Source organism: Hippichthys cyanospilos, chromosome 6 (assembly GCF_059441005.1).
Source record: "Hippichthys cyanospilos isolate Australia breed blue-spotted pipefish chromosome 6, RoL_Hcya_1.0, whole genome shotgun sequence".
NCBI lineage: Eukaryota > Metazoa > Chordata > Actinopteri > Syngnathiformes > Syngnathidae > Hippichthys > Hippichthys cyanospilos.
The window spans coordinates 535,389-554,412 of record NC_142374.1 but is presented as its reverse complement, the minus strand read 5'-3'; the positions used below and the strand labels follow the sequence as shown (position 1 = coordinate 554,412).

The 19,024-nt window shown below is 37.3% G+C and overlaps 2 protein-coding genes across 2 annotated transcripts; one reads left to right on the top strand and one right to left on the bottom strand.

The window, feature by feature from the left end:
- Positions 1-7,153: 7,153 nt before the first annotated feature.
- polr2c (RNA polymerase II subunit C) lies at positions 7,154-13,673 on the bottom strand. Its single transcript, XM_088416773.1, has 9 exons — positions 13,467-13,673; positions 13,307-13,356; positions 12,080-12,148; positions 11,950-12,002; positions 9,743-9,871; positions 9,618-9,669; positions 8,266-8,434; positions 8,079-8,153; positions 7,154-7,459 (listed from the first exon to the last, which is right to left on the bottom strand). Exons 1-9 carry the CDS (start codon positions 13,550-13,552, stop codon positions 7,315-7,317), a joined length of 828 nt encoding a protein of 275 aa, XP_088272899.1. The 5' UTR covers positions 13,553-13,673; the 3' UTR covers positions 7,154-7,314.
- A 436-nt stretch (positions 13,674-14,109) lies between these two features.
- Positions 14,110-18,427, top strand: pdf (peptide deformylase, mitochondrial). The gene is made up of 3 exons (XM_088416774.1): positions 14,110-14,479; positions 16,875-17,472; positions 17,551-18,427. The coding sequence occupies exons 2-3, from the start codon at positions 16,917-16,919 to the stop codon at positions 17,706-17,708; spliced, it is 714 nt and encodes a 237-aa protein (XP_088272900.1). The 5' UTR covers positions 14,110-14,479; positions 16,875-16,916; the 3' UTR covers positions 17,709-18,427.
- Positions 18,428-19,024: the final 597 nt, after the last annotated feature.

Genomic DNA, 19,024 nt, shown 5'->3' with positions numbered 1-19,024 from the left:
TAACTGTTGAATTCAGAAGTTGCAAATTACATATTTAAGAGTAGTAATTATAACAATTGTTACTTAAATAAAATAAGAGGTTTTGTTGCAGATATATGTTGCAAGTGGTGGATATTCAAAAAGGAATTAAGTTAAATGAAGCAAATAAGTACTTTGAGATAAAATTACCTCCCACATGGTTGATGAAATAAGACCATATTGAAACTTAGTAAAAGTGAGAAGTATGGATGATTAATTTGGTTGGGTTGAATCAGGGATAAAGTTGTGTGACTGGTTACTGATTAATCAAGAGTCACATATGTTAGATGAAATTTAATGGGGAGAATTTTTTAATAGAGGTGTTTGTTTTGTTTCCTGGATTTAAAATCTGTTTGTTAGTCGAATTATTGAATGAAGGAAAAAGAGTAGAGTGACAATAGGATTGATCATTGAAGTGAATCAATCGTGAAACAAAAGTTTGAAATGGTGAAAGATTCTCATATAATTGCTGATAATTACTATATCTGTTGTGCGTGTGCTTTCAAAGCAAACAAATCGGAAAAATTACAAAAAATGTAGACTATAGTATAATGCAGAAAAGGGGGACGAATTTTAATTTTAACATTGAGTGTCAGCTTGTGATAGCTGCGTGAAAGAATTATTGATTTGGTCATTGCTGACCAATTCTAAAGAATTTGATGATTTAACTAAGCAGTAGCAAATATGAGTAAGCAAAGTTAAGTAAAATTTAAGGTCTGATTTTGATTAGCCAACAATTTGAAGAATAGGTGAAAAGAAAATGCTCAATAAATAACTTATCTAACAAAATTTGGAGTTAGCAGAGAGCGAGCAAATCATGGAAATAACTTAAAATGTCGTGGGAAAGACTTTAAATTTGAATAACGTGGTAATTGATGATATTTAGAACATGGTACTAGGATAGGTTTAACACTGGGAAATATAGACAAGGGGAAATCTTACCAATAGATTATTGAGTTAGAATTTGAATTGTACTATTTTTATGTAATATGGGAACACTATAAAAGAGAAGCCAAGAGAATATTATGTGGTCGTAAGTAAGTTTTTGGCGGTCGTAAAAGGAGGAGCATTCTAGAATGGTGGAAGGCCACTTAGGGGTTATTACGCTTAAGACAAAAGGACAAAGAATAGATGGTAGCTCAACACCTACAATTACCCAATAAAATTGAAAATTTTCAATGATAGAACTTGTTGAAAGAACTTTAAAGGTTGTTTGGAGAGATAAATTAGAAGAGAAAATAAATTGAATAAAATAGCAGTCATGTGAAAAGAGACTGATAAGTAGGTTGATAATAATTGGAGAACACTTTTAATAAATAAAGCCCTCATGGAAGATAGCGATTTTTTTTTTATTTTTACTTAAAAATGAGCCTAATTACTTTTATCCCAGTTTGTAAAGCTCCAGTCGTCCCTAACCTCAGGCTGGTTTAACTTTGTTTGCTCTTTAATTGATGGAAATAACCTGAACAAAATCAGAAGGCTGCTGGAGTGTTGGAGCATCATTTCATCACAGAACGGGTGAATTTAAAAAAAGATTGAGAAGAAAACATAGATTACAACTAATATAAAAATAATAATAAAAGAAAAGTGGAGAGCTCTATGATAAATATAAAGATCGCGGTAAATACAAAGATTAGGAAATTTGACTGTAAAATAAAAGGAGTCGATGTGAAAGGGGGGTATCACTACTTGTGAATATTGGTGAACAGCTTACTAAATAAGTGATTCATTGTTGAAGATAGATAATAAGAGAACAAAATAAAGGAAAATAAAGCAGAACATTTGTGGACATAAATCGTTAAGGATTACATAAAATAAGATTGCATGATTTATTTGATGAGCAGGTTGACACATTTTTATTGGTTTGATTAAATTTATATTGCCAAAGGAGTAGTTAATAATGTGAGCATTGTGCAGACATAAAGAGTAGTCTAAACAGATAAGCTTGAGAGGAGCAGTAAAAAGCATGCTGGAAATTAACTCCTCAGTATGGTAGGGTACAGAGTTAAAATTTGTGGTCAGAAAAGGTTTTTCGTTCAAAAGGAAGGAGTAAATTTTATTGTGAAAACTTAAAGCAACAATTATGAAAAATCAGGAGCAATTGGGTCACTAAAAGTGTTAAAACAGAAGGAGGATGAATTGCAAAGGTATGACTAAAAGGCAACTGAACATAGTAGGAGTAAACAGATAAACTGCCAGTGGGAATAAAATGTGATTAGAGATTAAAACAGGATGTGACATTATGTCTGGAGGTTACATATTATGTGAAATAGGACCATTTAATATTTGAGTAAATTAGTTGACGTTTGTACAATGAGTGAAGACCATCAAATTATAAAGTTACAGAGAACATTAAAATAAGAAAACATGATTACTGTGGAGAGAAAAATAAATTGCCTCAAAGAGAGTGAGGAAAAGCATGTTGCAAATACAGCATTAAATGTTCATTTTTCAATATGTTAGAACTGGTGTTTGTAGTATAGTCATATTTAATGAAGGTGTAGAAAAAGAAAATCTAAAATCAGTTTTCATCAATTGAAAATAAAGATTAGATTAAGAGTGTTTTAGTTTGTTTGTGTGAAATTAAATTGTCTTGCTGAGGAACCAAACAAACAGGCTACAGCGAAGGGTGAGTTTTATGTTGACATAGCATCAGGTTTGTATGGGGGTTGTTTGTCGTTGTGTGATGTTTTCTGTTGGATGTGAGGCGAAAAAGGCCTCCTTGTGCATTTGTTATTTGTGTGCTTTGTGTGTTAGCTTGATGTGTTTCAGGGCAGGAGAGAAATGCCTGATTGAGTGTAGAACCAGAAGGAGTGACAGCACGTGTGTTGGAGTGGACTCTGAAGCCTCTTTGGGAGGGTTTTGATGTTGACATCAGACTTTGATCAGGACATTCGAGAAGGTCGACATCAGGGGTGTCGAAACTTTTGGCAAAGTGGGCCAGATTTGGTGAGTTAAAAATGTAGTGGGGCAGGCATTCTTTACATATAACACCAATTAATTTAAATACATTTCAGCAAACCGTTCCGTGTTTAGCTTTTTTTAATTTTAATTTCAGCTATCTTAAGCATGTGTTTTGGTTAATTTGAAACATGCACATCAAAAATGAATAGACATTAAACATCGAAATTGAATATTCACTTAACTTCACTTTTTTTAACACTTTAACTTTTTTGTAACAGTTGAACAGAAGTAATTGTACTCTTAGGTGCAAATTACATTTGAAACAAAAAAAATATCTCACCATGGCAATTTAATATTTATAGAATTTTTAAACACAATAACAGAGAAATGAACAAGTAATCATCATATCAACAAGTGCAGGGCTCATTTAAAATATGAAATTAGTAACTACAAATGTTGATTGGATTTTTAAATGGTTATTATTCTGGAGCAAAAACTAAAAAAAAAAAAAAATGTTTTCACACTTATCGTAAATGAAAAATGACTTGTCCGCATGAGTGTGATGGGTGAAACTGAGATCTGGAGTGCAGGACAAAGGCCAGGTGTGGCTCTATGGATGCGCAAGATGTCTTGTAAGTGAGAGTCCATAGCATTTTCTTACCAAATGCTCGAATCTCTCGGAAACATATCCTTATCCAGCTGTCAGTAAAAGTTGGCGATATAAAGCTGCTGGTGCTGACCGCAGCTCACTGCGTCACACTACAGCTCAACTTTCCTCCTTTTGTTGATTGTCACCGTTTTAGAAAATTAGGGGCTCATACAGTCTATTACTCATATACTAATTTGCTGTTCCTAATTGAGCCTATAGATAACAGCATTTAGCACATGCGGGTAACAGCGCTGCTGCCCAATGTAATAATTCTTCATGCGGGCCAGACGTTATTGATTTTATGATGGAAGCTGCGGGCCGGATGGAAATTGACCATGGGCCGCATTTGGCCCCTGGGTCGGACTTTGGACATGTCTGGTCTACGTCGTCGGAGGAAGAAGACTTTGTAGGATGGTCATGCTGGACTGTTCACGCTACATTCTTTTTTATGTTGATACTACAGTGTTGTCCAGCCTCACCTGTTGTGTTAAATTATGACTGGATGGCTGTAGTGATCAAAGTGGGGCAGGACAACACTGGGGGTACTATAGATTGGTATTTTGGTTGTACTGTGTCTGAATATTTGTGTCATTTGGAGGATCTGATGTTCGCATAAGGGTTCTATAAAGTAATTCCTTTTTGGATGTTGTACTGTTTTGCTTTTGAACATGATTAGCTTTGTGACAGGGTTCCTTCTTCCTGATTGGCTCGTGGAGGAAGACTCCCTGAGGTCTTTGGTATGGGGCCCCTCTTTTTCCCAGTTTGAGAGTGGTTTTTCGACGGGTACCAGCAAATATCTGTCCCCTCCAAGAGGATTGCACTGAAATTTGTAATGAGTATCATAGGTTGTAAACTAGGGAATTTAAATTGAAGGACACGTCGTAGCGTCGGGGGTTGTTAATTCTGCGGCTGCGTGTGCATCCTCTGGAGAAAGGTTCAGTGAGGTGAGGTGAGGGAGTAATTTGACCTAAAGTACTTCACAAACAATTGTGATTGAGAATGCTCATGACATTTTCCCCGTAACTTTAATCGTGTCATGTTTTGTCCATCTTTGTTGTGAGATTTAGTTTGTAGTTTCTGTTATAGGTTTTCTGTGTTTCCACCTCCTCGGTTGTTATTGTTATTAGCATCACTTGTCAACCATGTGTTCTAGCCTACTGTTTTCCACCAGCCCATTTTCCCCCGCTCTGTTGTTCCCAGGTGTCTTACGTCTCTTGATTAGTTATGATAGTATTTAAGTTCCAGTGTTTAGCCCTGTCCCTTGTCGGGTTATTGTACGTCTTCTTCCCGCTGTCTTGCCTCACGCTCCCTTGTGCCCATCCTTCCCGTGCTGCCTCCCATTCCTTGTTGCCCCAGTAAGTTGAGTTTAGCATTTTTTGTTGTACTTTGTATTTTTTGGTTCTTTCCAACCCTGCTTTTGTTTGTTATTAAATTCACCTCATTTGAGCCACATCCCAGTCTGTCCTGCATCTTTTTGGTTCCACCTTTCCCACGTCCCACACCGCCTCAAGCCGCCATGCCCAACCGTGATAAATCGTACTATCAATTTAGCTGCTCACTTGAAAAAGATTTTGATTTATATGGTGTTTATCATAAATGTACTGATAAATATCAATAGTTTTCATTTGGGTAACTGTTTAAAATAGAATAATATTAATAAAATAATAATTTGGAATTATGAAATGACCATCTTATATGACCTGCAAATCTTGTTCTTTTTTTGTTTCACCCTATTTTATACTATAAAATACCGTATATAGATAGCTTAAAAAATAGCAGTTGTCAACATGCTCTTTTTTATGGAAAAGGTATGCTCCTTACAAATCAAAACTTTAAAAAAATTACACTATCTCCCTTTGTTATTGTCTTGCAAAAATGGCCCATATAGTATGACTTTTCGCACATATATAGATTGAAGCAGAAATATTTTTAATAAGTTTTGTAATTGAATTGTTTTTGAATCAAAAATCATGGAGAAGTAAAAATCTATTCTGAATCGAATCAGAGACCCTAAATAGGGATTGAATCGTGAGACAACCAAAGATTCCCACTCCTAATATATATAAATTGCTTTTTCCCTGTGTAAATGTTATAAAGGACACAGTTTCTGGCAGAGGTGGGCAACTTTCATTTTCTGGTGGTGCGAGATTTGTCATTCATCTGAGCCCTGCCCCCTCATGGTCGGTCCATCATCTTTTCAGGCAAGACAAACTTGTAGTCTTTGGTCCATCAGTATATTTATGCCCAACCTTTTGACCCCCCAAAGGGGATGACAATTGACTTTTTTTTTTCTGGTCTGTCATTCGTCAGGCGCGGGTCTACTTCTGTCTGCACTCATGCTAGTTATGTTTTTCAGTGTTAGTACTTACACTTAAAGTTAACACCATGTCTGTAGTTCTACAGTTACAAATATTTTATTTTTTTAAAATCGGTCTATGTAATTTTCTTAAAGGGACATGGACAGAATTAACGAGCCGCTTAAAAAAATGCAAAAGGCAGAAAGAGACAAAGACAGACCAGTGTATTTACCTTAAGGCACAGGCGTCAAACTCAAGGTCCGGGTGCCAGGTATGCCCAGTCACATGTGGCCCGAGAATTCACAAATCATGACTTCAACTTTTGGGCTTCAATTCCAAATGTGCATGTTGTTTTTTGTTACCAATGTTTTTTTGTTACCAATTCACCTTTACAGGCCTCTTCATCGAAATTCTAGGTAAATGTGTGAAAAATCATACTTAAACATGATGCGTTTACATGTCTAAACTAATGGACATGCTGAATTATGATGTTGCCCACTTCTGGGAGATGATTGGATGAAGCATTACCAATCAAGTTATGATGCTTGGCACGCCATTCATGCTTTTTTTCTGTGGGGGGGGTACTTACAAGATGGCTCTCAAAGCGCAACCTCAAAAAAGGCGAGTCTAAATGCTCATGGTTTAAAAAAAAAAAATCTGAAGCATGTTTTTAACTCATGCTAGTCAAACTTTCTTGGTATAATTCACTAGGCACAAGTGTCAAACTCAAGGCCCTGGGGCACGCCCCATTATGATCTGGCCCCCCACATCATTTTATGTGGCCCGCGAAATGCTAATTTGACTTCAATGTCAAACATGCAAGTTACAAATTTGGAGGGGAAAAAAACCCCAAAACAAATCATTCAACAATCATTTTCTTATTCCTAATCTCTCTTTTGAACAGTTTTTCGCCAGCCTCTGATTTCATTACACGGCAAATGTGTGAGGAACACACTTTATTCTGGCCCTCTGACAGAAACTTTAACTACAATGTGGCCCACGATAAAAATGAGTTTGACAACAGTGCCTTAAGCAATTGGTACTCTCTGTGTAAGCTCAGGGTAGCCTGTCTTGTAAGATCCTTGCAGGGGTCCCACTGTACAAAGTAACTGGTGCTTCCTCCCTCCCCAAATAATAAAGAAAATTAGGGCTGCTGGTGCAATTCCCCCCTATTTCACATAAGTCGTGCTCATCTAACAATATGGTGGGTCGTGGATGAATATGTCCATGATCAGAAAAATTCTTTAAAAAAAAAATATAAGAAAAACAAACACAGACACACACATTCACACACACAGCACAATTTGAGTTTTATACTGCATGATGATCCATAAGACTTCCCAAAAAACAAAAACAAAATATTCAATGAGAAAACCAAAGACTTAGATAAAGATCCCTTCAAGGCGTTTTTTTTTTTTGTTTTTTTTTTTAAATATCAATGTGTCCTCAGTTAATAGTGAGCACATCACTCTGGATTTCATGGTTGAGTTGTGTCTGGAGGTCACTCAACTTTTTCTTGAGGACAGCCAGTGCAGACATGACAATTGTCTCAGGTCGTAGGGAGCCACAAGACTCCACATTGTAGTAGAACCTTTAGAGGGAAGAGTCATAGTATGATTTGATTCCAAACTATGTACACACGTGGACACAATTGTTGGTACCCCTCAGTTAAAGAAGGAAAAACAATTCTCACTGAAATCACTTGAGCGAGAGAAAAGCGTTGGACTATTCTAAAGTAGCCTTCCATAAGCCCGGATCTGAATCCCATTGAACATCTGTGGAAGGAGCTGAAACATGTCATTTGGAGAAGACACCCATCAAACCTGAGACAACTGGAGCAGTTTGCTCATGAGGAGTGGGCCAAAATACCTGTTGACAGCTGCAGAACGCTCATTGACAAATACAGAAATCGCTTAATTGCAGTGATTGCCTCAAAAGGTTGTGCAACAAAATATTAAGTTATGGGTACCATCATTTTTGTCCAGGCCTGTTTCATTAGTTTGTTTTTTGAAATATTTATGTTAATCAGCAATTCAAAAGTGATGGCTGATTTTGATTATTTTATTTTGAATAATTTTTTATTTATTGTTACTTTTGTAAGTTTCAATTGATTTCAGTGAGAATTGTGGGTTTTTCCATCTTTAACTGAGGGGTACCAACAATTTTGTCCACGTGTGTATAGGCTCATATATGACAAATGCTTTTCTCACCTTTCTGGTTTTCCATTAGGGTCATAGGGAGCCTGGACCTCATCTTCCTCAATTTCGGAATATTCACTCTTGGGCCTATAACCAGCATGTCAACAAAGCAATAAATGAAGTGAGAGAAAATCTTAATTATTCAACCAACTGTATGATGATGATTTTTTTTTGGGGGGGTATAGAAACAAGCAACCACCATTCTTCAGGTCGGGGGTAGACTGTGTGCCTCAGAGCATTGTCTGGGTCATACTCAAACGCCACTCCTGCTGTTGGGTTCCACTTGGCATGTTCCTTACCAAAACCTTTTTTGGCGTAAGCCCTCAGTCGCAATTCCTGCCCTTTGCGAAGCTTCACCAGCAAAATTTCTGTGTATGAAATATGAATAGAATTAGTGAATAAAAAAACTGAGCTCACAGATGAAATAACAGCCAATTGTAAGGTTTGCATAGGTAGCAATTTGTTATTTCCGATCTAAACCTGATAAAAGCATTACAGGTGCCCTTCAATTATAACAGGGCCATGTATGCGTGCGCATAGATGCAAATGCGGAAACTAATGTTGTAACAATAAAATGATTGGAAGTTTCAATGCTTTACTTTTTCACAGCTGAATATGAGTGTCTAAAAGCCCTAAAAATCATCATCCCTATCTGACACGCCAACTCGCTTCTCCCATTTCAATGTATGGCTCGAACCTGCTTGTCATCTATTCAAACATGCTCGTAACTCCACAGGTTTACACAAGATTTACAAAAGGTTTACAAAAGATTTCCTAGTCATCTTACTCAGGATATTCTCCCAAGCTTTCTTTATGCAAGTGAGCTGGTGAGATCAGAGCATGCAAGTCTGCCCTTTGCCTGCCCCCCCCCCCCATGCTGACATCCAAGCCGCTGCTCTCGCATTTTTGTCTTCAACAGCTTGTTTAAGGACTCGTCCAAGGGCTCTGTAGGAGACAGGTCAAGTATTCTATACAATATGCGTCAAAGTCCGCCAATGGACAACAAAGAGGCAATAAGGCGGCGTTTGACGAAAATGCATTTTGCGATGTTTGTTTGCACTCTCAAACGGATGCAGACATATTATATCGAATTGTGAGTATATTTAATCTTTAAGCCTTGTGACTAACTTCTTATTTTGCAGTCAAATTCATGTTATAATTCATAACTCAAACCCAGACCAATTTTCTCCACATATCTGTGTTTGAATAATATTTATTCAAATGCGGGATAAGTAATAGTATGTCATTTACAAGGCTTAGAATTATTATTATTATTATTAGAATATATATATATATATATATATATATATATATATATATATATATATATATATATATATATATATATATATATATATATATATAATGAAAATGAATCTTGTGGCATGCCCGAGAGAGAAATCTCGTGTGATTCAATTACTGTTGACACAAACAAAAATGACAAGAATGTTATTTTAACTTCATTAAGTTAATGAACTTAACCACAAATAATTGAAAGAAATTGGATGCAAAGTATGGATTGATAAATGTATGGATGGGCTTGAAGTTTACCATTTCGTTCAGCGTAGTCATTAGGATCATTGTCTCGACTTCTGGAGGTTACCTGAAAAGAGAGTCTTGGTGTCATGGAATGTGCCAACCGACAAGTACAACAACAAAATAGTTAATAGACCCACCGGGATGACTCTGTGGTTATTGGATAAAAGGTCGCGTGAGGTCACATTGCGCGTCTTTTCATCAGTACAACGAACATCTAAAGTCAACTCCACAGAGCACTCTGGACAGAATTCATCGCAGGTACAATCCTGAAGAAAATATAAGAATGACAGGAAGATTAGTCACCTTACCAAACTGAGAGATTCATGGAAGATTGACCTGTCGGCTGCATAAGTCGTGTTTTGTTGCACAGATGTGCATGTTTACAGTATATCGGCCGTATTCTTACTTAAATAATTACTGTAACGGTACGAGCAAGAGGGTGGATGTCAATTGGCTGTTAGCAGCAAGTGCCTTTTGCAGCTAAAAGCAGCCAGTTACCTAAGGTTGTTATGACATTATTCTCAATAAAAGAAGCAAGCAGACTGAACCACCGTCCGAGGCCATCCTTGTCCACACACAGGAATATTGTTAAAAGATCATGTAAAAATTATGATGTCTCCAGCTCACTAAGAGTGGCATGGTATGGACCCTGTGTGCACTGGTTCGAGAACACAAAAAGGTATTCCTTTTGACTTGTTTAGTAATTGCAGTCTACAAGATATGAAAATAAACATGAACATGGGGAAAGCCTCTCAGCATATTGGGAGCATTATCAATCCCAATGGTAGCCTATTACTTAGTACAGTATAATCAATATTTTCATTCATTTACATATACGTGAGCAATATGTATGCATGAATCAATTTAATTTGCTGAAATCGTTTATTTATTTATTTATTTATTTAATCTTGCTTTAATCAGGGGTGTCGAACTCATTTTTACTGTGGGCCACATTGTGGTTACAGTTTCTGTCAGCGGGCCGGTATTAATCAAATAATGTTTCAAGTTTGCCACACACTTAGCGAGTTTGGAAATCAGAGGTCAATAAAAACTATACAAAAGAGAAATTGGGAACACATTTTTTTTTTTCCCTCTCAAAACTTTTAAAAGTTGAAGATAACTTGCAAGTTTTTATTTTTGCCAGAATCCTGAAGTCAAATCATCATTTCGCTGGCCACATAAAATGATGTCGGGCTTGAGTTTGACACCTGTAATTTAAGGCACTCTCCCAAAATGACAAAATCTGGTCCCATTATTTGGTGACGAAAAAATAAGATGAAATACTGTTAAATAAAATTTGTGTGTTTGTCACACACCTAGTTTTGAGATCAGAGGCCAGTAAAAACTCTTCAAAAAAGAAAATTGGGAACAATTTTTTTTTCCCTCCAAAATTTTTAGTTGACAACTTGCACTTGCACAAGCAGTGCGGTTTTCATCCCAGCATGGAACAGTGGACCGGCTCTATACCCATGGCAAGGTTTTCGAGGGTGCATGGGAGTTCGCCCAACCAGTCTACATGTGCTTAGGGTTAGGGTTGGAGAAGGGATTTGACCGTGTCCCTTGGAGAACTCTTGCTTTGGGAGTATGGGGTACCGGACGCCCTGATATGGCCTGTTCGGTCCCCGTATGACCGATGTCAGAGTTTGGTCCGCATATCCGGCAGCAAGTCGAATCAGTGTTCAATGGGGGTTGAACTCCGCCAAGGCTGCCCTTTGTCTCCCATTCTGTTCATTACTTTTATGGACAGAATTTCTAGGTGCAGCCGAAGCATGGTCTGGTTTGGGAGCCTCAGCATTGCATCTCTGCTATTTGCGGATGATGAAGTGCTGCTGGCTTCCTCGGGCTGTGACTTCCAACTCTCATTGGAGCGATCCGCAGCCAATTGTGAAGCAGATGGGATGAAGATCAGCTCCTCCAAATCTGAGATCATGGTCCTCAGGATCGGCCTACGAATTGGCCCTGTTTCCCATCAAATAATAGTGAAGTCTATGTTTCAATATCCATATAGTGATGTTTTAAATAGATTTAAACCGTAGTAAATAAGTATCCCAGTTATTATGTGAATCTTTTTTTTTTTTTTTTTTTTACAAAAATCGTTGCATTCAGTGGAACACTGTCAAAATGTATGCATCTAGGACAAGAGCATTAATTGTATGAAAAAAAAATGGTTACGGAAGATAATAAATTTCTATTAATTCCATGCAACCTAAGGAAAGTGCTATACTGACAGGGAACATAATAAAATGTTATTTTTGAGATATATAGCATGATTTTACCTGTAGTATGGAGACAAACGGGATGTTTATGAAAAATACAAAGCTGTTAAATCATGACTAGAACTTACCCTTGAGTACTGCATTTTTTCTACAATATCATCACTGGTGAGTGGAATGAGACCTGAGTAAACAAGAGAGACCTCTAAATATGAAAACAGTATCCAGCGGTAGCCAACTATATAAAAAAGTCTAACATACCAACTCGGTGGGCGATGAACTCATCATGAAGTACTGATGAATTGGCATCAATCTGGATCCAGTCAATCGCTGTGAAGTAGTAGAAATATCAGAATATTACCTGGTACATAGCTGAGAGTGTACAACATTATTATTAAAACATGACACACTGCTCCACTGCGTTTCTTCAATTATAGTCCATATCACTTAAATTTTATAGATTAAACATATTTGATATGTGACAGCCCACAACATGTGATTTTAAATTGTCTTAAGTCTAACCAATTGATCTTAAAAGGACCCACTTCTGTTTACTTTACATACTGTGTGTCTGTGATATATATATATATATATATATATATATATATATATATATATATATACTGTGTGCGTGTAATATATATATATATATTACACACACACACAAACACACACACAGTGGCTTATATATATATATATATATATATATATATATATATATATATATATATATATATATATATATATATATATATATATATATATATATTATATATATATATTTATGTGTGTGTGTGTGTGTGTGTGTGTCCTATTGAGACATTTTTTGCGCTGGTTTGGTGTGTTGTTTTTTTTGTTTTTTTATTCCCGCAATGGCCTTACATTTATTTTGATACACAGCCTGTTTCAGTTTAATTTATTTTTCTTTCAAATTACAAGTTCCAAATATTTTTTGTTTTACCACCCTTTCCTGCTTTTGCATAGTGTAGCTCTACTTAAAGGGATAGTGTGTAAGATTTAGACCGTTTTTCATGACGGACAGCAGGTGCTGCATGTGCTGCATTTTCCATTGTCCGTAGCTATTACAAACATGGCCGCCTCTTGAGAAGTGCTGCCCCCCATATAAAATAATGTAATGATAATTGGACCTATAATTACATTTAAAAGATGCTGTCGGTCAATAAGAACACATTCATTTGAAGGTTTTAGAAGTTTATAATCATTTAATGGATTTTTTTTTAATGAAAAACGGTTTAAATCTTACACACTGTCTTTTTAAAAACTCATTAAGATGCAAATGTGCAAAGAGTAAATTCTAGCTATTATTTCAACTGGTCTTGTTTATTGATCAACTCTGTATATATGCTTTATGGAGATTCGTCCAAAATGTCAGCCTGCAGTCTGTGGATGGTTCCTATTACAGGCTGTAAGAGCTGGTAAGAGACATCGAAAGTCTGACCAAATTTTAGCCATCAATAAAAATCCTACCTACTGTGGGCACTTCAGACATGAAGACGCGTCTAATAGAATTGGCAACCCTAAAACCAAACAACATGCAACCAGAAATCAAAACAAAGTATTGCACTGTTCACAGACGCGAAGTACTTTGATAAAAGCTAATTGCAAACAAAAATTAACTCATACTCACGCCAAATCGGTATTTTCAATTACAAACTTCACGTTCTCATCTGTAAGCTCAGAGATTTTTACGGTTGGTTGGTTTGCATAAGGCATCGTAGTAGAGAAATGGGTCCAAAGCGGCTAAAACACCCACGACTTCACCTAAGTGCTGGAGCGTCTTGCTCTTCTTCGCTGATGTCGTTCTCAAATACTCGACCCAAGCCTTCATCTCTCGAGCGCCACTCTCTGATCAATGTTTTGGAGATGTAATTTTCGAAACACAAGAGGAAAGGGTTTAAAATGTGAGAGGATACCTACGTGAGAAGATACTTTCAAATTAAAGTTATTTTTTGCGTTTAATTTTTGCTTTGAGTTTGTACCCAAATCTTTTTTTTTTCATGTATGTGTTTGTTTTCAACTGTGTTCATCTGTGTTTTTTTCACTTGTTTTGTGTATATGTGCCTTAAATTCGTTTGTTTGTTTGTTTGTTTTTATACATTTTTTGTTGGTGCATTTTGACGCGTTTGCGTTATTGTTTTTGTTTGTTTGTTTTGTTTGGCTCATCCCAATGTTTTTGTAGTCTTCTGTGTGGACGTACATTTAGCGTTTTTTTTTTTAACTTGTCCAGCCCGCATTAGCGTACACTTTCCTCCAAGCGAACCCTGAGCTTAAATGAATTTGACGCCCCTGTCTTACACTGTCACGTATCAACAGGATATTAACAATGGCCAACACTAAACTCGACAGAATATCGCTCAAGGCCATCTTCTAACAAATTCCTCTTTAATTTGCCTGGAGCGCCACAACCGGACTGAGTGGCTGGAAAAAAAATTGCATCGACAGTGTTCGCAGTTGTGCAGATGAACAATTTCGACCTGATTTTTGACGAATCTGCAGACAGGAAACAGCAAATTACTGGACTGTGGACAAACGACGAGCTCGAAGATCCGGACCCAGTTGAACCGTAACGGCTTATTAAAAGCTGTGGTTGCTTCTGTTTTATTGTACCGTATTGCGGCAAGTTGTGAAGAGGGCACTCAGGTACGATGCATTGCTTAAAAAAACACACACACACAAAACTACACGTTATTTGTTGTAATCTCAAGCTCCATGGGCAATCATAAAACGGCATAATTGAACGGGGAAGAAACGGAGTTGTTTGCGTTGAGAATGTTTGCATTTCGTGTTCTGACCAACAGCCGTACATCACTTTGAGTAGGTATTTGTACAAAAATCTCAAGTTTAATTGATTTAGATAACACCAAAACGTACTCTTTAAGGTTCTCGCGGTTTCCTAATGCCTTAAAAAACATAGAATCCATTAAACAAAAAGGCCGTAGTTAGCATTTAAATGTTCTAAATCAGTTATTGATCATTCGGATTTGATTGTAAAGAGTCTCGCTATTTCAAGTAGTGTTGGTTAAAATCTTGAGGCTATGGTTATGGTTGCCTCCGCTGCCGAAAAAGCATGACTGTCGCAGATTTAAAAACCATTTCTTTTTTTTCCCCCACGCACTCATGCACAGTTTACTTTAACTGATATATATATATATATATATATATATATATATATATATATATATATATATATATATATATATATATATATATATATATATATATATATACTGTGTGCGTGTAATATATATATATTACACACACACACACACACACACACACACACACACACACACACACACACACAGTGGCTTGCGAAAATATTTGTCCCCCTTGTACCTTGAACTTTGTGACCTTTTGCCACATATCAGGCTTCAAACATAAAGATATAAAACTAATTTCTTGTGAAGATTCAACAAGTGGGAATCAATCATGAAGCCGAACACACTTTCTTCGATAGTTTAAACTTTTTTAACAAATAAAATCTGAAAAATTGGGCATGCAAAATCATTCAGCCCCATTGAGTTAATACTTTGTAGCGCCACCTTTTGCTGCAATTACAGCTGCAAGTCGCTTGGGGTATGTCTCTATCAGTTTTGCACATGGAGAAACTGATATTTTTGTCCATTCCTCCTTGCAAAACAGCTGGAGCTCAGTGAGGTTGGATGGAGAGCGTTTGAACAGCAGTTTTCAGTTCTTTCCACAGATTCTCAATTGGATTGAGGTCTGGACTTTGACTGGGCCATTCTAACACCTTGATATGTTTTTTGGTGAACCATTCCATTGTAGCTTTTGCGTTATGTTTTGGATCATTGTCTTGTTTGAAGACAAATCTCCATCCCAGTCTCAGGTCTTTTGCGGACTCCATCAGGTTTTCTTCCAGAATGGTCCTGTATTTGGCTCCATCCATCTTCCCATCAATTTTGACAATTTTCCCTGTCCCTGCTGAAGAAAAGCAGGCCTAAACCATGATGCTACCACCACCATGTTTGACAGTGGGGATGGTGTGTTGAGGGTAATGAGCTGTCCTGCTTTTACGCCAAACATAACATCTTGCATTGTTGCCAAAAAGTTCGATTTTGGTCTCATCTGACCAGAGCACCTTCTTCCACATGTTTGGTGTGTCTCCCAGGTGGCCTGTGGCAAACTTTAAACAACACTTTTTTATGGATATCTTGAAGAAATGGCTTCCTTCTTGCCACTCTTCCATAAAGGCTAGATTTGTGCAGTATACGTGTGCAGTATACGACTGATTGTTGTCCGATGGACAGATTTTCCCACCTCAGCTGTAGACCTCTGCAGTTCATCCAAAGTGATCGTGGGCCTCTTGGCTGCATCTCTGATCAGTCTTCTCCTTGTATGAGCTGAAAGTTTAGGGGGACGGCCAGATCTAGTAGATTCGCAGTGGTCTGATACTCCTTCCATTTCAATATTATTGCTTGCACAGTGCTCCTTGGGATGTTTAAAGCTAGGGAAATCTTTTTGTATCCAAATCCATCTTTAAACTTCTCCACAACAGTACCTCTCTGGTGCCTCTCCAGACCTGCCTGGTGTGTTCCTAGTTCTTGATGATGCTCTCTGCGCTTTAAACAGACCTCTGAGACTATCACAGTGCAGGTGTATTTATACAGAGACTTGATTACACACAGGTGGATTCAATTTATCATCGTTAGTCATTTAGGTCAACATTGAATCATTCAGACATCCTCACTGAACTTCTGGACAGAGTTTGCTGCACTGCAAGTAAAGGGGCTGAATGATTTTGGACGCCCAATTTTTCAGTTTTTATTTGTTAAAAAGTTTAAAATATCCAATAAAGTGTGTTCCACTTCTTGATTGTATCACACTTGTTGTTGATTCTTCACAAGAAATTATAGTTTTATGTCTTTGTTTGAAGCCTGAAATGTGGCAAAAGGTCACAAAGTTCAAGGGGGCCAAATAGTTTCGCAAGCCACTGTGTATGTATATATATATATATATATATATATCAGAGACAAAAATCTTTCTGAATCAGTTCCCATGCATCATGTTCTTGTAGGATTGTGATACTTTTTCCCAATTTCCCGACTCTGGCCTCACAATGACGAGATGTTCTTCAAGGCTTCGGCAGTTTCATATGGGTTTGATACATTCTTCAGGTTTTTCCACTCGTTTTCAGCACATTTTAACAAACTGTTACTCCACTGACATCAAGGTGCGTTCCTACCTTCAGTATATTAAACACAAGATCATATCCCCTCCCAGCCCTCCATATGATCATGTGTGTCAGGTAGGGGACCCAATGCTACGATCAAAAGCTGTATCAGTTGACCCTGCAGCTATTAAAGGACCTGAGATCCAGAAGGTTATAAGCAAACTGGTCAAAGTAATGCGTCGATTTGAGTGTGTTGGTATTAGTGCACCACAGATCGGAGTGCCACTTAGAATCCTGGCCTTGGAATATCCTCAGAAGATGTTGGATGAGAGTTCACCTGTGTCGAGAGAGGTTCGTGCCCTCTCCATCCAGCCACTGAGAATATTTGTCAACCCTCAGATGAGGGTGTTGGATTGGCAGACTTTGCTCTTTCAAGAAGCCTGTGAGAGCTTAAAGGGCTTTTCTGCCACAGTTCCACGTTACCGGTCAGTGGAAGTATCAGGTATACCATTTTAGATCAGAATTTATAGTCAAACAAATCTTCAATAACTCTAAAACATTTTTTTCCTGTTAATTTTAGGACTGAATGAAAAAGGAGAAGCTACAACTTGGCAGGGGAGTGGTTGGCCTGCTCGAATCCTCCAGCACGAGATGGATCATTTGGATGGGGTGCTTTACATTGATCGCATGGACAGCAAGACTTTCATAAATGTCAACTGGCAGGAATACAATGAATAGAAAAATAGGCCTAAAATGTGTTCTTTTTTAGAAACAAAGATTGTATCCAACACTAGCATTTTATAAAAACATTTCACATCAACCGTTTGTAAGTACATTCATACACAATACTTAGGAAAGTGTAAATTGTGTAAACTGTTCTTGGTAAAACTGTGATTGCTTCTGGTGTATTGTACCGTATTGCGTCAAGTTTTGAAGAGAACACTCAGGTATGATGCATTGCTATTAAAAAAAATACTACACGTTATTTGTTGTGAGCTCAACCTCCATGGGCAATAATCAAAATGGCATATTGGCCAGGAAACATTGAGTTGTTTGTGTTGACAATGTTTGCGTTTCTTGCTCCAACCACCACCCATATATCAAGTATCAGTTTACAACAGGTGTCATCAACCTTTCTGAAACCGAGAGCTACTTCTTTGGTACTGAGTAATACGGAGGGCTACCAGTTTATGTGAAGACCCTGATCATGTTATTGATTTATCACAAAAAAAGCAACAGCTGTAGTAAATATGTGAACCAAGAGTAATATGTAATGTATATGTCATATATGCATAATCGTTAGTAAAATACTTGGAAAATCACAATGTTCTATCACTTGTAAACTGTAGAACAGGTCTGCGGGCTAATCATTTGATCCTCGGGGGCTACCCAGTGCCTGCGGGCACCACGTTGGTGACCACTGATTTACCCAATAAAGGCTTCATCCTCCCACAGAATTATCCTTCATGTGCTTATGTTTGTTTCAAATACAGCTTGCAGTTTGTTTCAAATACATAAAAATCAGTTTCTGTTAACTACATACAAAGTGAACAATTTCAAGCCTTTGTTTCAATTTGTATTGTGGTAGAAAGACACCATAATAAACATTCTGTACTTCTGAAAAGTTTGAAAATGTCATGTGACCAACAATAAAGCAAATGGTCCTGTATTTGGTGGAAGGGCAATGGTAGATGTCACGGTACTGCAATTTGACTTACTCTTTTGGGTCATTCACCCAGTTATACCTCGCTAATACAGTATGTACCGACATACAGTACACATAGTGTTTTCTTCACAACATACTCAACTGCATTTTAGGTGTGGCTTTCATGAAGCCAACTTTTCAGATTGCAGATGCTGCACCGATCCTCACCTTACTCATGAACAAGACCCCAAGATAGTCCTTCACTTGGGACAGGATCTCTATCTTGACCCCAAAAGAGCCTATTATACCCTTTCTTACCAATAATCTACAATTTTGAGGTGCTTATTTTCTTCCTTGAGACGAAGTACTGGCCACGGCCATTTGCGAAAAATTGTAAAATTGGAGAACC

Bases quoted from the DNA above. Each gene is read 5' to 3' on its own strand.
- polr2c (XM_088416773.1), bottom strand. From the start codon at position 13,552: ATGCCTTATGCAAACCAACCAACCGTAAAAATCTCTGAGCTTACAGAT. The intron at 13,357-13,466 runs GTGAGTATGAGT...GTTTGGTTTTAG, and splicing joins ATTGAAAATACCGATTTGGC to GGTTGCCAATTCTATTAGAC. The intron at 9,670-9,742 runs GTGGGTCTATTA...CTCTCTTTTCAG, and splicing joins ATAACCACAGAGTCATCCCG to GTAACCTCCAGAAGTCGAGA.
- pdf (XM_088416774.1), top strand. From the start codon at position 16,917: ATGACGAGATGTTCTTCAAGGCTTCGGCAGTTTCATATGGGTTTGATA. The intron at 17,473-17,550 runs GTATACCATTTT...TGTTAATTTTAG, and splicing joins CCGGTCAGTGGAAGTATCAG to GACTGAATGAAAAAGGAGAA.